Below are 16,062 nucleotides of genomic sequence, written 5' to 3'. Positions count from 1 at the left end.
CAGCAAAGACCCCTGGCAGGCTTTGCCTAAGCCTGTCCATATGTTTTCACTTAGCAGATTGTTGGGCGATTATGAAAAGTGTCTTTCTTTAGAGCCAGCATTGATATTAGTCACTCACAATGAAAGGGCAAGTCATTGGCTACTTGACAAGGTCCGTGTGGGCATAAACCGAAGTCGTTTATTTCATTTCAGCTCGAAGTGTTTTCCCTCAACATAATTATATAGATGGCAAAGACACAGGTACAAGAAGTTGAAGCGGACACAGATTATAATTACTGCGCGTAACAGTTTCGTAAGAGCTTTTCTTTAGTGCTAACTTCAGCACCTGGGAAGACTTTGGTTAAAGTTAGTAAAAGCTAAGACACAATTCACCTGGAACCACAGATCCTAAAGCTTTTCCATGCGATGGGCTTTTGAGGATTTTTTTTTTCGTGTGTCCTTTTTTATTAAAACAGCTAATCATTCAGGTGAGAGTTTGTGATCCTCAGACTTAGCCTTCATTCTAGGATCCATTGTCCACATTTGCCTGAACCTAAAGTTGGGTGGCTTCTCTCTTAGTCCAATTCCACGGTTTTCACAAAGGCAGAGAAGATGGGTTTTAAATGGTGGTTCTTAGTTATGAATCATTGACTTGTTTCACTTATCTGCATTATGTAGTAGTACTAGATGAAGCTCTACCAGAGATGAAATTTCTCCTGAATTAAATGTTAGAAAGACATCCTACTTTGTTCTCAGTTCCCTTTGTTGTAGAGCCTTCTCTCAGCCATCAGCCACAAAGTCACAGTTTGATCTGATTTTTGACCTGACACCAAATCCTGCCTTTGTGGTTAATAGAATATCTTAGTAAATACTTAAGGCTTAGCTAAATTACCTAGGTGGACCTATCAATAAGCCATCTAATAGTGTTTTTGACCGTGTTATTTATAATAATACATTGGTCAATCTGCATAATCTAGACATCTAATTAATGAAGATCAGCTTTCGTTTTGTAGCTTAAAAAGTTTAGGCATGCTTCCCATGGTGTGTTCTACCCTTGTAATGGGATCCAGCTGCAATATCAGGAAGCAGAAGATAGAATGCAGGTTTTCCTCAGGGTAAGCATGGATTCAGACGCATGGCATACTACTAATGTTTATTGATAAAAGATATTAAAGTGTTCAGGCATTTATGCTTGCATTGCTTCTCCTTTTTCCTCAGCCATTATGTCAAGGTTACTGTGTTTCAAGATAACTAGATGCAATGAATGAAACATATCTGAGTTACTTCAAAATACACAGATTGTTTGCTTTAATTCTTGAAATCTCTGTTTTCTGCTTTGATTCTCCAGCCCTACAAATGTATACAATATACCCAGGATGCATACATCTCTGCATCTCAAATCAAGGATGGGGTGGGGGAGGAGATACCTCTGATATGTGATAGAAGAAGATTCTAATCTGGCAACATGTTCTAGTTATATTCCATGAAACAATTACATGGTGGGGGAGCCGATCAAAGCTTTGGAGAAAGGCAGGGAAAGAGAAGTCAAGAAAAAAATTTATTTAAAAAAATCTTAATTCACATTTAACTGGAATAGCATTGTATTAGTTTATTAGTTTTCTATTGCTGCATTGCAAATGACCACAAACTTAGAGGCTTCAAACAAGCCACATGTATTAACTCTCAACTCAGCAGGTCAGAAGTCTAGGCATGGCTCAACTGGGCTCTCTGCTCAGAATCTCACACTCAAGGTGTCAGGCTGAGTTCTCATTTGAGGCTCTGCAGAAGAATCCACTTCCAAGCTCATTTGGTTTGTTGAGAGAATTCAGTTCCTTATATTTGGAAGACTGAAGCCTTTGTTTTCTTGTTGGCTTTTCACTCCCACTGGTTACTTTCCATGGTCCCTCCCATCTTTATATCCATCCATGGAGAAGCTCCCTTTTGTCAAATCTCTCTAACACTTTAACTCTCTTTCTTCAGGAAGAGCCTAGTCCCTTTTAAGGGTTCACCTAATTAGATCATGCCAACCAAAGATAATTCTTTCTTAAAGTCCACTGTGCCATCTAATATAACCTAATCATGGGATGGCTATACCATTATATTTCTAATTCCCTTCCCCTACAAAGTGAGGGGATTATACAGAACATATACACCAGGAAGTAGGAATCTTGGCAGTCATCTTAGAATTCTGCCACTGCATCTAGATCCACTCAGGCTCTGGAACAAAAATGGAACAGTCTTTGTGTTCCTTGTATGTATCTATTGCCAGGCAATGCCATAACTATCTTACAGTAAACAAATTAGGAAAGCCTGCCTGCACAGACACATCCTTTCAAAGATTGTAGGAAACATCTCATACCAGAGATAAAAACTGAAATATATTTTACTGAGGTAAACTTTATATTTTAAACTGAGTTATAGTACAGTATGTCCTACTTATTATCTAGTTCTCTGGGGTGAGGAGTGGTTGGGCATGCAGAAAGCCTGATGGGAAACATGTTCTTTCCCCTTGTTGCTTCCTTTTCTGGAGAAGAACAAAAACGAATAAAATAGGCAAAAAGCAAGGAAGGGTCCATTCCTCCTTTAGGGGATGTACTGGTGCTCAGACCCGCTAAGGTGATAGATGGCACACTGACCTTGAGTCAGCAGGAACACTCTACTTCATCTAGAATCATAGCAACATTCACACTAGAGGATGCCCAAGAGAAGTGTCAGAAGGATGCCTTGCTGCCCCATGGCTTTCTGCCTCCTGCAAGGCAGGAAGTCTTCTGAGTTTGCCTGCACAGTCACTGCCCTTACCTTGCCTCTGCTGGTGTTGCCCCTGCACAGCCCTTCGGCCAGAGCCCATCTGCCCCACCTGGCTGGACCCCTAAGGTGAAGCTCTGCAGCCTTGTGACTCTGACAGGTAGGTCAGGGGAGGTGTCCACAAGGATTGGGGTTTGCTTGATAAGTGCTGTGAGCCAGACTCCTTAGTGAGAGTTCACAACTAGGGGCTTCTGGCACCAGGGCACCCAGGTGTTTCTCATTCCAGGACTCCCTTGTGGGCCAATAAAATTCCCAAGATCCTCCGAACAGCCCCACACACTCAGCACATCCCAGCCCATCTTCTCCTTGCTCCTCCTAGTTCAACTTCATTTAAAAATGGGGAAACTGCTCCAGCCAAACATGGGTGCATTGCCAAATAATAAGATATTATTATAGATAATTACAGATATTACAGATAATAAGTGGCAGAGCCAGGGCTGAAACTCAGGTTTTCCAAGTTTAGCATCTTTATCCTTCCTTAAAACTAATTTTTCCTGGAAAATAAAAATCAAAGAACAGATGCAAATTACTTTAAACATGCTCTTTAGGCATTCTGGTAGCATAATCAGGGAGTACAGCATCCATCCCCAGCCAGGAGCTCTTTACTTCTAGGATTCCAGTTCTTCACACTGCTTTCGTGTACATTCAGCCCTTTCCCACTATACCAGCTAGGCAGGACTGTGGTGAGTGAGTAATAACCCCTCAAAGATGTCCTGCCAGAAGTTCTGCAGCCCGAGAGAGGGTGTGCCCTGTAATGTAGGCTCAACAGCACAAGAAGAAGCTGAAGACCCAGAACTACAGCAGCAGAAGGAGCTGCTGGACAGCACCCAATGTGGGGGAGTATGGAGCCAAGGCCAGAGCACTGGCGTTAATAAAACAAACTGATGGGGGGCGGGGGGCAGGGTAGGTTGGAGGGTTGAAGGGCTACACCAGCTTTGAAGATGGAGGAAGGTGACCACAAACCAAGACATGTGTGCAGCCTTTAGAAGCCAGAAAGGGCAAGGAAGAAGATTCTCCCCTAGAGCCTCCAGAAAGAAATGCAGTCATGCCCACATCTTGATTTTAGTTAACCCTGTGAGACCCACTTCCAATGTGCAGATCACAAAACTATAAGATAATAAATCTGTGTCATTTAAGCCACTAGGTTTATTCATTACAGCAGCAATAGAAACTAATACAGGTGCCTTCCAATGGCATCCCCCCCCACACACACACATATATATGTACATTTTAAAGCACTAGATCTAAGCTCCTAATTTTTCCTTATTAACTTAATCTACTCTTCTATGTAAATATGGCTACACAGTTCTTCATTCAATATGGAAACTAAAACAATATAGCAAAGCAAATATTTTTGTCCGAATTGCCTTAGTTTTTATTCAGAAAAGCTTGTCCAAAGATGAGAGTGGGTTTGTACCCATCTCTAGTGCACGTGCTTACTTTCCTGTTGAGGAGCCTGTATTATTCATTGGTGAGTACAACACCAAAGCATGGTTAACTTGACTTATCATCAGGAGAATTTCACTTCCTTAGAACATTCATTCTATTCTAGAAGGCATCAGGACAGAGGGTATTAGCCCTATTTAGGTCACAGACCCTTTGAAAACCTGAAGAAAGCTGCAGATTTTTTTCCCCACCCTGGGGAAAAATATGTAAACACGTAAAAAAAAAAAAAAAAAAAAAAAAAAAAAAAAAAAACTTTTCCATGCCTTTTTGTATTGCAATGGATGGAAATTGAATTATTTTTCAGAGTAAAGTATTTTTATAGAGTCATACCTCTGTTCCTCTCACTACCTTCCTCTTGACATTAATGCCTATTTTCCTCAAACACCTGAGATAAATGCAAATTTTTCAAGTAAAAATAAAGTTTAGTTCAGCTCAAAAGTAAGCTTCTACAAGAAGGCTGATGTCTGGCTTTGATATTGAAATTATGGAGTGGTTTTTGACACAGCAATAGGCTTGTTATTTTTGACATCTGTTTGACTATGACTTTTCAGTTGCATGGCAATACGTGCTTAAAACACTGACTTGGCAAAAGAAAACAGCAAACAAAATGGGAGCTGCTATGGCTTTATTAGATGAGGGTTAAGCATAGACAAATTCCTAGAGTTCTCCAAAGTCCTTGTTGAATTCCTATCATATTGTGCTGAGGATATCATGTTTTAAATTGTTTGCATCATTAATGCCTCATCATTATTTTTTTAAAAAGGATTAAGGGGCACCTGGGTGCCTCAGTCGGGTAAGCACCCAACTTGGTTTCAGCTCAAGTCATGATCTCATAGCTTCGTGGATTCGAGCCCCACATCGGGCTCTGTGTTGGCACTGCAGAGCCTGTTTGGGATTCTCTCTCTCTGCCCCTTCCCCACTTGCACTTTCTCTGTCTCAAAATAAATAAACTTAAAAAAAAGGATTAAATATTCACGATTCCATGTTAGGGTCATTGGAGACAGAATTAGCTTTTGAAGAGTTATGATTCCAACTGTCTGTGGGTTTCCAGCTGTAAACAAATTGAAAACTTTCATTACTCCTTGTTCCAGTATTCAGAAGTATTTCTCCAGCCTCAGAAAGTTTAGGTAAATGCCCCAACATGCCCTTCTGCATGGCAGTTGAGCTAAAAGAATTTAAATAGGAAGATCGCCTTAGATAATTTGGCAAGAATAATCACCAAGTAAAGCAAACCATGAATGGACTGTTTCCTGTGGTTTATTCTCATCATTGGATTTCCTTTGCCTCAAAAAAGCAGAACTCATATTTGAAAGTCAATCACATGTTTCAAGACAGGTCCTCTAGAAAGCTAGTTATCGTCTGTACTGCAGCAATGAACTTACTCTTATACTCCCATTTCTTGACAAAACCTCTTGAAATAGTGTGTCAGCTCTGGCTCTCAAGAGGTTGACAACATCCGTAGAAACAGACACAATTTTTTCAGGATCGCTGGCAGAATCGTTGACACTGGCTGACACCACTGCATGTTGAGATGAGAAGCATGTTTCTTCACCAAAGCAGCAGAACCAGATGTGTTGCCAAGCATCACAGATGCTCTATCGGAGCCCAGAGTGCCAAGATTTTTATTCTGCCTGAAAATTTGTTTGGCAAAGAAATTCTTCACCATGTTAAAGACATTGACTCTGCAGATTCTCAAAGAAGTTCACAAAGTAGGAATTCTTTGATTGTAAGAACTTGTCGACAGGAGTTGGCTATGCAAATAGAGGTATCTATTTGTATTATTATGTGCAAAAGGGAGATATTAAAGACATGTCAGAAATTCTGTAGTGTTGACATCATTTGATGAGAACACAACTTCAAGAAATGTGGGGGCGCCTGGGTGGCGCAGTCGGTTAAGCGTCCGACTTCAGCCAGGTCACGATCTCGCGGTCCGTGAGTTCGAGCCCCGCGTCAGGCTCTGGGCTGATGGCTCAGAGCCTGGAGCCTGTTTCCGATTCTGTGTCTCCCTCTCTCTGCCCCTCCCCCGTTCATGCTCTGTCTGTCTCTCTCTGTCCCAAAAAAAATAAATAAAAAAAAAAAAAAAAAAAAAAAAAAAAAGAAATGTGTGGCTTCACCAGCATCTTTCCAGTGACATGTAGGTTATTTTTCTTGGTGATAACGATGGATGCAAAAAATATTTTAATACAGGTCTTTTTTTTTTCCTTGGGGCAAATCCAAAGCCAGGTAAAGTCCCAGTCTTTAATAACCAAAATGTATTTATATAAAGAAAAAAGATACACGATGTCCAATAGATTTTCACAGTAGGCAGCCTGAGCTACTCCCTTTAATTTTATTGGTTGCATACTTCTATTGGCCAGAATCCTGCCACGTAAGAAATACTGTAGTTTTGCATCCCATTAAACTCCATAATTAATAGAAAATCAATAGATATGAAAACCTCATGGTACTGCTTTTTTTCTTTTGAAATTTTCCTACTTAAGCTAGACTCAAGGTAAACAGAGGTGTATGGCTATAGTCATGTTAGCACCATGTGTTTTCTTAGATTCCTATCCATAGTAAACCATTCTAGAGGTCTTAACATTATAGAGACAATATTACCTATCTGTTTACCTTCAATATCAGATTGCTCGCTGTTCATAATATGTCTCCCTGCCTAGTGATCTCCGGCCTGGCCATGTATCTCACTTTGGCTGACCTAGGCCATTTCCCAGCCAAAGGTTCAAGAGCCATCCTTGGCTCTGCCATCTCTCCTTTCCTTCTGAAGCATAGCTGGAACTGTCCGCATAGGAGATCCTTGTTTAGCTTGAATTCTAGAATAAAGGTGATGTAGATCCAACCCATAAGGGCATGTAGTATGAACAAAAAATAAACCTGTGTTTTTATTTTTATAACCTTTCATGATTTTGAGGGGTTTTTTTTGTTTTTTTTTTTTACCATGACGTAATTTAGTCTAGGCTGGCAGATAAAATATTCATCCATATTACTTGGTGTGAATCAAGGTGTTAATATTTAATTTCAAAGAAAACATAAATTTTTTATTTTTTTTTTAATTTTTTTTTTAACGTTTATTTATTTTTGAGACAGAGAGAGACAGAGCATGAACGGGGGAGGGTCAGAGAGAGGGAGACACAGAATCTGAAACAGGCTCCAGGCTCTGAGCTGTCAGCACAGAACCCGATGTGGGGCTCGAACTCACGGACCGCGAGGTCATGACCTGAGCCGAAGTCGGCCGCCCAACCGACTGAGCCACCCAGGCACCCCTAAATTTTTTAAATAAAACTAATCAAAGTCTCAGAAAGGAAAATTTAAAATATTTTTTTCTTCTTAACTTCACAGATCTACCCACAGACCTTGAAGCCCAGTCTCAAATCATTCTGCTGTTAGGTCTCTCTCATTGAAAAGTGCTTTCTTTTCCTCATAAACTTAAAGTAAAGGACAAGATACTGGGCAGACAGAGATAAATATGGCAGAATATGGGCCTTTCAGGAATCGCTGTCTGATGGGACCCTTGATTATGTAAACTAATAACTACAATACAGTGAGAAAAATGTTGTAATAGAGTTATAAAGAGTTTGGGTGGGAAAAACAAGAAGGTGACCATCTTCACAGACTTGTCAACAAATGTTGCATGGTAGAGGTGGCATTTAGTTTAAGTCTTGAAGGATGAGTGAGAATGTACAAGGAAATGTGGTATGTGAATTCAAGGAGTATTTGGTACAGTAGGAGCATAAAGTGGAGGAAAATGACACTGGAAAAGGCAAATTTAAGATTGTGAATGCTTTAGCCATCAGTTAAGAAATTTGAATTATCTTCAAGCAGTGAGAAATCAAAGGCTCTTTTAAAATAGGGAATTGTCATGATGACATTTGTGCTTTTAGAAGGAAACTCTGTCAGGGCACCTGGGTGGCTTAGCCGGTTAAGCATTCAACTCTTGATCTAGGCTCAGGTCATGATCTCATGATTCATGGGTTCTCCCATTCTCTCCCTCTCTCTTTCACTCACTCTCACTCTCTCTCTCTCTCTCTCTCTCTCTCTCTCTCTCTCTGTCTCTCACTCTGCCCCTCCCCTGCTCATGCTCTCCCTCTCTTTCTCTCTCTCAAAATAAATGAATAAATTTTAAAAAAGAAGAAAACTCTGCTAATGGGCAGGTGATGGAATAAGAAGGAAACGAGACTTGGTCACCTGCATGGCTCAGTCAGTTAAGCATCTGACTTTGGCTCAGGTCATGATCCCAAGGTTTGTGAGTTTCAGCCCTGCTTTGGGCCCCCTGCTGTCAACACTGGGCCCACTTCTGATCCTCTGCCTCCCTCTCTCTCTGCCCCTCCCCTGCTTGCATGCTCACTCACTCTCTCTCTCTCAAAAAATAAACATTAAGAAAAAAAAGAAGAAGGAAATGAGACTCGAAGTAGAGAAATATGCGAGGAGGTGCCATGGTATTCCCAGCAAGAAATAATGTCAGCCTGCACTGAAAACAGCAATCATGATAATAAGAAAGAAACAAATTTGAGAGATACTTTTAATAGTAAATGTACTAAGATTATTGAAACAATTTATGTTCTATAGAATAAGGGAAAATTTAGAGTTGCTGAGGACTATAAGATGCTTGGCTGAGATATCCTTGTATTTGTGAAGCACTTCACATGTTTCAAAGTACTTCCATTTCTTTACCTTAATTTAATGTTCACAATAACTCTGTGTACTGGCTTATCAAGTATTATTCCCATGCTTCAGTATCAGGAAGATAAACTTGGCTAGTGGGGAAGTAGCTAAGATTAGAAACCAGATAATGAGACTAAAATAGAGAAGTAGTTGAATCTGAAAACAAGTTAACTTATCTAAGAAGAAGGTAAGTCTGGGAATTAGGTAACTTGTCTGATGATGAAGAAACTGAGGTCAGAAAACTAACTCTCTAATTAACTTTCCTCCTGGTCATGTTGCAGTAAGGCCTGTTGACCCACCCAGAGATGACAACTAGGTCACTTGGTGTGCAAAATTGCATGTTCTGGTCAGTATAAACAGAAAGTGTCCTCCGTGCCTGCCCAGCCCTCTTTTCCTTCAGCACTAGGTCTTAAGAGAGCCTTTGAAAAAATGATGGCAACAGGTCCATATTCAGGGCCTCTTCCCCATTTAGTGTGCTTTCACTAAGTGAACTCACTCACTCAACGTCACAAAATAAGTGAAACAACCAAACTACAAACTTTAGCCTGTTTGCCTCCAAAGCCCGCCATTGTTTTGCATAACAATCTCCCAGTGCCTACCCCCTACAAAAACCCACTTAGTAACTAAAGTAATAATTTCCATTCTTTCATTATTCACTGGCTTCACTGGGCTCACCTGAGCAGCTCTTGCTCGAATCACTCTTGTGGGTCTAGCCAGCTATCTGGGGCTGTGGTCCTCCAAGGGCTTGACTAGGCTGGACATTCCAGATGGCTCAGTTGGATGACTAGGGGTTGTTGCTGGCTTCTCATGACGTGGCAACTCAATTCTAAGAGGGAGAATGATTCTAAAAGTGAGTGTTTCAAGAGATCCAAGCAGAAGCTGCAAAGCTTCTTATGATGTAGGCTTGGAAGTCCCAGAATGTCACTTCTGTCATGTCCTATTGGTCAAACAAGTCACTAAGGCCAGCCCAGATTCAAGGAGAGGATGGCTTTGGTTCTACCTCTTAATAAGGAGTGTCAAGGTCCTATTGCATAAGAATCTAAGAGATGGGAGATATTATGTGGCCATCTTTGGAAAGTAAAATCAGCTACCATTTCTAAAGAAGAAAAGCTCCTAATAGATGTCCAGTAGCATTAAGGTATATGAAGCCTGTTGCCTAACAGGAGACTTTCTCTTTATCTAAGGTTTATCAGCATATAGTGCTTGATTAGGTTATCTCAAAACTTAAACAAGCATAGTGCCTTCAAGTTGCCAGGTGTATCCAAAGTTTATCATCCCGTATATTTTTGTTTCATTTTTTGTTTTTGATTTACAAGTGGAGAAGCATCAAAGGACTGACTGAATTGTCATTCTCTACTTCGCTAAAACCTGAAAGTGCTACCTAAATCTTTCTTCTTCTGCTTTGTCCATAGATAAGAATTCAGCCCAGAAATTTCACTATCTAGCTGAACTCTCCCTTGAAGCTAGTTGGTACGTAGAAAGGAGTCATAAAAAAAATCCTTTTTAAATCCTATTCAGACTATACTGAATATCCATTGTCCTCTACCAGTGAAGGAAGACAAAATGCCACTGTCCAGTGTCCTGGAAGTCAGGCTTTACTTTCTCTGACTGGCTGCCAAAATGAAAAGCCAAGTGAGGAAAGGAGATTGCAGAACATTTCCTTCTTAAAGCATAAGAGTTTCTTCTTTTTAGAAAATGTAATTTGAAATTGCCAGCAGTTCACATCTGGTATTTTACTAATTTGTTCAAGGATATTTCTCATAGGATTTAAAAGATGACTGATATCTCTGAAAATTTTGTTGTACAAACTCTAAGTAGCTCGGTCAAGACTCTTTTCCAGGATCCTTGGAGCTAATGTTTTTCTGCTGTAGTGAGGTAGCAGTATGCAGATATTAAAATCAATATTGAGCTCATCATACACATATATGCTATTTCTTGGTTCTGGTATCTTACCCATGTATTCTGATCACAATGATTTGGAAACAGAGACAGCATCTGTCTTCTCTGTGATTCCACACTGGAATATTTTGGAGACATACAAGGCAATATAAAAAACAAATATACAGCTGCTGCAGTCTGATAATGTAAGATTTTATTGATTATCCGAAAGAGTAACTACCCTAGGTATTAGGTTTTCTTGTCACAACCTTCAGTGCCTGGGGTAGTTGAACAAGTTCTTTTTTTCCTTTGAGCTGACCTCAAAGTCACATAGTTTCTGAATCAAGGTCCTCAGATTTCATACTTTGGCAATTTCTTTCCTTTCTAATGGGGTATATTAGAGAAAATGTGTCACCTTTTGCACCATGTAATACCAAATCAGATCAGAATTCATGCACAATTATGTCAGTGGAAATCTAATAGTACAGGCTGGCTTATCTCTAGATAACACATGGAAAAATAAACTTCCCCGACTGACAGATTTACTTGATTTTTTTTTCAGATAAGTTATTTGTGAGTAATCGAGCTAAAGAATGTAACTGGATTATTTTTCATACTATAAAAAAAAAAAAAAAGACTCTCAACAGTAAAATGGTTGCTAAGTATCCAAGCTCTGTCACTCTGTCCCCCCCCCACACACACACACACACATACCCCTTTTTCTTTGAAAAAGTTCCTGGGTAATGAACACAAAAAAAGAACAAAAAAATTTTTTTGCATTAGCTATATTTATTAAGAGGAAGAGGACTAACAACTTTAGGAAAACAAAATTTACATAAAACATTTATGTAAAAATAATGTTAGTTGATAGTTAATGATATTTAAGTAACACAGGCTAGGTGGTAGTCTACCTGGGAATGGTATTAGGCTGCCTAAAAAGCCTTCATCTGTGTTTCTCTTTTATAATCAGAAAAAGTCAAAGCCCATCGGTAATCTGAAGTCGTCTTGAAACCAATTAAAATAATTTAAGATAAGTTGTACTGAAAATGTGCTTTTTAAGTGTTTTAGACTTAGGATGTCTTAGGGATGTTGTAACCCCTTTTTAATGTTACTATTTATATATAACTACCATGTGTATAGTATTACACCTTTAATGCACTGTACTAGCTGTCACTTGAAATTAAGTGCAAGCATGTTCTTTTTTGGCCTTCAGTTTCTCCTACATTAAACGTTTAAATAATGGTACCAGTAGTAAAAGGGTGGGTAGCATTCCCAATGGAAACTCACTTCTGCATCTGGTTGCATTGTGTTCGGGTTTCTGCACAAAAGATATCGCAATATCACAATCTCTTAGTGTTTACACACCTGGTATCCAGAACTCTACCTGATGTCTTTTCTCAGGAAATTAACGGAATCAAAGTTTAGGGTAGGCATGTTTGATAGATATACCTTGTCTGTAGAGATCTGGTGATAATTCTATCAGAGTTTGTCCCTGGTTGATCATATATCTATGCATTTTTATATCTTTGTGGTTTTCTTCACCAACTCTGTGCTTGCCTCAGTGCCTTCATTAGAAGGTCAGGTTCTTAGGATTTAGTAATTCACCTTGAAAACGTACTGTAAGTTGAATGTATCAAGCATGAGTTTTCCCCACTCAGCATGAATTTCAGAGCATTAAAAAAAGACAACCCCATAACTAAAATATTTTCTTGATCTCTGTTTTTCATTTATACAGAGACAAGTAAACAGATGCTTACTGATTTCAGATGTTTCTTTGTTTCCATAAGTCATGTTTACTTTTCATATTGTAATGATAGTATACAAACTTTTCTCCCTCATAATAAAACTGCATTTTCCAAACATACAAAACAATTAGTTTTAATAAAAGAGACTATCCACATGGGAGCCACTTGGAAGGGTTATCGCTTATGTGAAAACAATTGATAGGAAAATTAAAATTCCTTGTATTTATTTCTAAACATTTCCCTTCCCACAATCTAAATCATAATGATAGAACTTCCTGTGTGAATCTTTTCCCATAACAAGTAAAAGTAATATGCTAGAAAGAGATCAACTTTTTTTTTTTTACAAGAGTTGACCAACTTTGTTACCTTTAAGTATGTTTGCATCTATTTACATACAGCACAGAAATGAAGGTGAAAATATTCTGATTAAGAAAAAAGGAATCAAGATAGGGTATTTTTCTCTCATTCAGTATGAATGATTCATTCAATTCATTCTTTCATTCACATATTCATGCATGTATGCACGTAATAAATATTTGTGTACCTATGACAAATGTCTGTTCTGTGCATCAAATATAGATACATTGTAAGAGAGTAGGTTTCTTTTCCTTTGTTCACCATCAATCTCAGACATGCTATACATCTGTTGCCTCCATTTACTCCCCTCTTTTGTTCAATCTTAATTCTTTCCTTCGTGGCTTCCATTTATAACACCGTTCCCTGAACTTGTTCCCTGAAGACATTAATAACATCATTCGGCCTTCTACCTTTTTAGTGCATTGAGCTCAATGCTATCTTAGCCACAATTTAATCATATACACTTCTATCTCCCTGGACACTCAGGTCTTTTTACTCTAACACTTCCATGTTCATTGTTTGTCTTCAGTGTTTGTGTATCTCCCACTTTTGTTCTTTCTTAATCTTTGCCCACAATTTTAACTATCACTTCAAGGAAGATAACTCCAAAATCTTTACTTTGATTCATGTATTCTTTCATCACTGCAACAAGTATTATGTACTTGTAACGTTCAAAGCACTACGCTATGTTCTCTGAAGGATACAAACAGAAATGAGGCCTAATTCCTCTTCTCAAGGAGCTAATAAACATCTCTGGTTATGCCTTCTGTCCCAAGTCTGTTGTGTCTTTCCACCCTTTTGTACATTGAAAGTTGCTTCATCATAAACCCAAACACAGTATATTTCAATCTGAACTTCTATTCTTTCCTCTCAAAAAAGCGTCCTTTGTAGCTCAAGAATTTCTACCAGTAGCGCAAATATTTTACTCATGAAGATGCAAAAACTCGAATCATTTTTGGTGGTTTTCTCTAACCTATAAGAAAAATTCTATAGATTTTGCAGTTGCACTATTCCTTACTTTGTATCTTCCTCTTAAGATTCTCCTGATATGCTCTTACAGTCTACATGAAGTGCCCTTTCTGCTTATTCAAGACCCATTCATCCTTTTTGTTTTTTGTAGTATTATGGTTTTATGAACACAGACATGATGTGCACATAAACTGTCTGTATGTTCATTTTCTTCGCTGCACAGCATGGCATTGGGATTGTGACTCTGATGGCCAGCTGAGCTGTTCTTTCCACAATGGCTTTGTGGTTCTCAGAGGAGACATTGTGGGCAATCTCTGCACAGTAAGATTTGTTGCACATCAGCAGCATTTCAAGCTCTTTGACGTTGTGGACTAAGAACTTCTGGAAGCCACTGGGCATCATGTGCTTTGTTTTCTTGTTGCTTCTGTCACCAATGTCGGGCATCAAGATCTGGCCTTGAATCTTCTGCGCACCCTATTGTCAATGCCTCTGGGTTTTTACCAGTTGCACTTAATTTTGACATACCAGTCTGACTGATGCTGGGTGACTTCTTCCTCTTTTTAACGATCTGGGGCTTCACCAGAGGTCTGAGGTCAGCCATGATGCTGAGTGAAAGATGGCTGCCACCTCCCCAGGTAGCACTGAGGAGCAAGACCCATTCAACTTTAAAACCCAGCTGGAATCTGCTCCCCACCCCAGATCCTGCCAATTAACTCTTTAGCCAGTGATGACTGTACTTCAAAACACACAATAATGTGTTTTTTCTCCTCAGTTGATATTCATCTATTTTCCCTTCCATTTTTTAAAATTATGTGCACTATACTGAGCACTTCACATGTATCATCTCATTTCTTGTTCACGACAACACTATTAAGTAGTTCTATCATCCACTGTGCTAGGCTAAGTGACTTGTCCAAAGTCACAACTAAAGACTGAAATTAAAACCCAGTTCTGTCTAGACTCCAAAAGCCCATGATTTAAACCATTATGCCACATTCTTACAACATTTATGTATTAATTAATTAATTAATGGTCTTATTTAATTTAATGCGTAAGTCTCCACAAAAGCATTATAAACCATAGTGACAAAAACAGTATTATAACACATATTAAGCACAATGGTATATAAATAGTAAGCATTTGGTTAAATGCTCAGTGAATAGAAAGTTCTATGTGTGGGACGCCTGGGTGGCGCAGTCGGTTGAGCGTCCCACTTCAGCCAGGTCACGATCTCACGATCTCACGGTCCGTGAGTTCGAGCCCCGCGTCATGCTCTGGGCTGATGGCTCGGAGCCTGGAGCCTGCTTCCGATTCTGTGTCTCCCTCTCTCTCTGACCCTCCCCCGTTCATGCTCTGTCTCTCTCTGTCCCAAAAATAAATAAAAAACGTTGAAAAAAAAATTAAAAAAAAAAAAAAGAAAGTTCTATGTGTATGAATGGAAAACAGCAATTCAGGTATCAGAGTCCCATAACCACTCCAACTAGCCATGTTGTATACTGGATATTATTTAGCAAAAGAAAAGTGATTGTCCTATCATCTTCATTTTGCCAATATCTTTCTGATCCCTTGCCTCATATTTACATATCCCATAAGGAAACAGAATTGGATATACCTTTGCCAGTATGATATTAAAAGGAACTTTCTGCTCCCTATGTATAGAATTCATTCTATATTCCCATTCACATTCACTGGTCTCTGAGACCCAGTCATTACACGTGGTGCCAAGGATGATACAGAGTTGAATGCAGTTTCCATCATCGCAGAGTTCCAATGTGTTCCCATCAGTCACTCTCTTTTGTATTCCTAAAACCACCACTTGGTTTCAAGTCCCTCATACCTCAAATGAGCCCCCTTCCAGCGACTCTCAGCTATAATGTGTTCTTAAGAATGCCTCCAAAATTAGCTTTAGATTTTTTGAAACAGGGTAGCATAATGGTTAAGAGTATTGGTTCTGGAACCGGGCTTTTGTATGCTGTTAGGCACAGTACTTCACCTCTATCCCTCTGTTTCCTCATCTTTAAAATGGGGTTAATGATAGTTCCTACCTTATCTTGTTATAAGGATTAAATGAGTAAATATGTATAAAGCTTATAATGATGTCTTTATCATAAAACAAATTTCATAAGTATAATGTTATTAGAGTGGTGTTATCATTATTGTTAGCAGCAACAGCAACATTATCAGTAATGGGAGTCCAGGAAGATTGTTATGTTATTAAATGGAA

At 39.1% G+C, this 16,062-nt stretch overlaps 1 protein-coding gene and 1 pseudogene across 22 annotated transcripts in view; one reads left to right on the top strand and one right to left on the bottom strand.

The window, feature by feature from the left end:
- The window catches only part of MCTP1 (multiple C2 and transmembrane domain containing 1), a 529,626-nt gene that overhangs the window by 459,165 nt on the left and 54,399 nt on the right, over positions 1-16,062 (top strand). The window contains exons 20-21 of one of the 22 annotated variants that reach the window (XM_042943642.1): positions 2,809-2,884; positions 5,714-6,145. The exons of 19 other annotated variants lie outside the window; for them this stretch is intronic. In XM_042943642.1, coding sequence (XP_042799576.1) covers positions 2,809-2,884; positions 5,714-5,760 — 123 coding nt within the window. In that variant the 3' untranslated portion in view covers positions 5,761-6,145. Of the gene's footprint in view, positions 1-2,808; positions 5,045-5,713; positions 6,146-16,062 lie in introns of those variants that run through there. 2 more of the 22 variants (XM_042943663.1, XM_042943616.1) reach the window with 2 other exon arrangements.
- Positions 8,309-15,077, bottom strand: LOC122222909 (annotated as a pseudogene).

This window comes from Panthera leo, chromosome A1, assembly GCF_018350215.1.
Source record: "Panthera leo isolate Ple1 chromosome A1, P.leo_Ple1_pat1.1, whole genome shotgun sequence".
Lineage (NCBI taxonomy): Eukaryota > Metazoa > Chordata > Mammalia > Carnivora > Felidae > Panthera > Panthera leo.
Note: the sequence above shows the minus strand (reverse complement) of the source record. Positions and strands in the feature narration are given on the sequence as shown.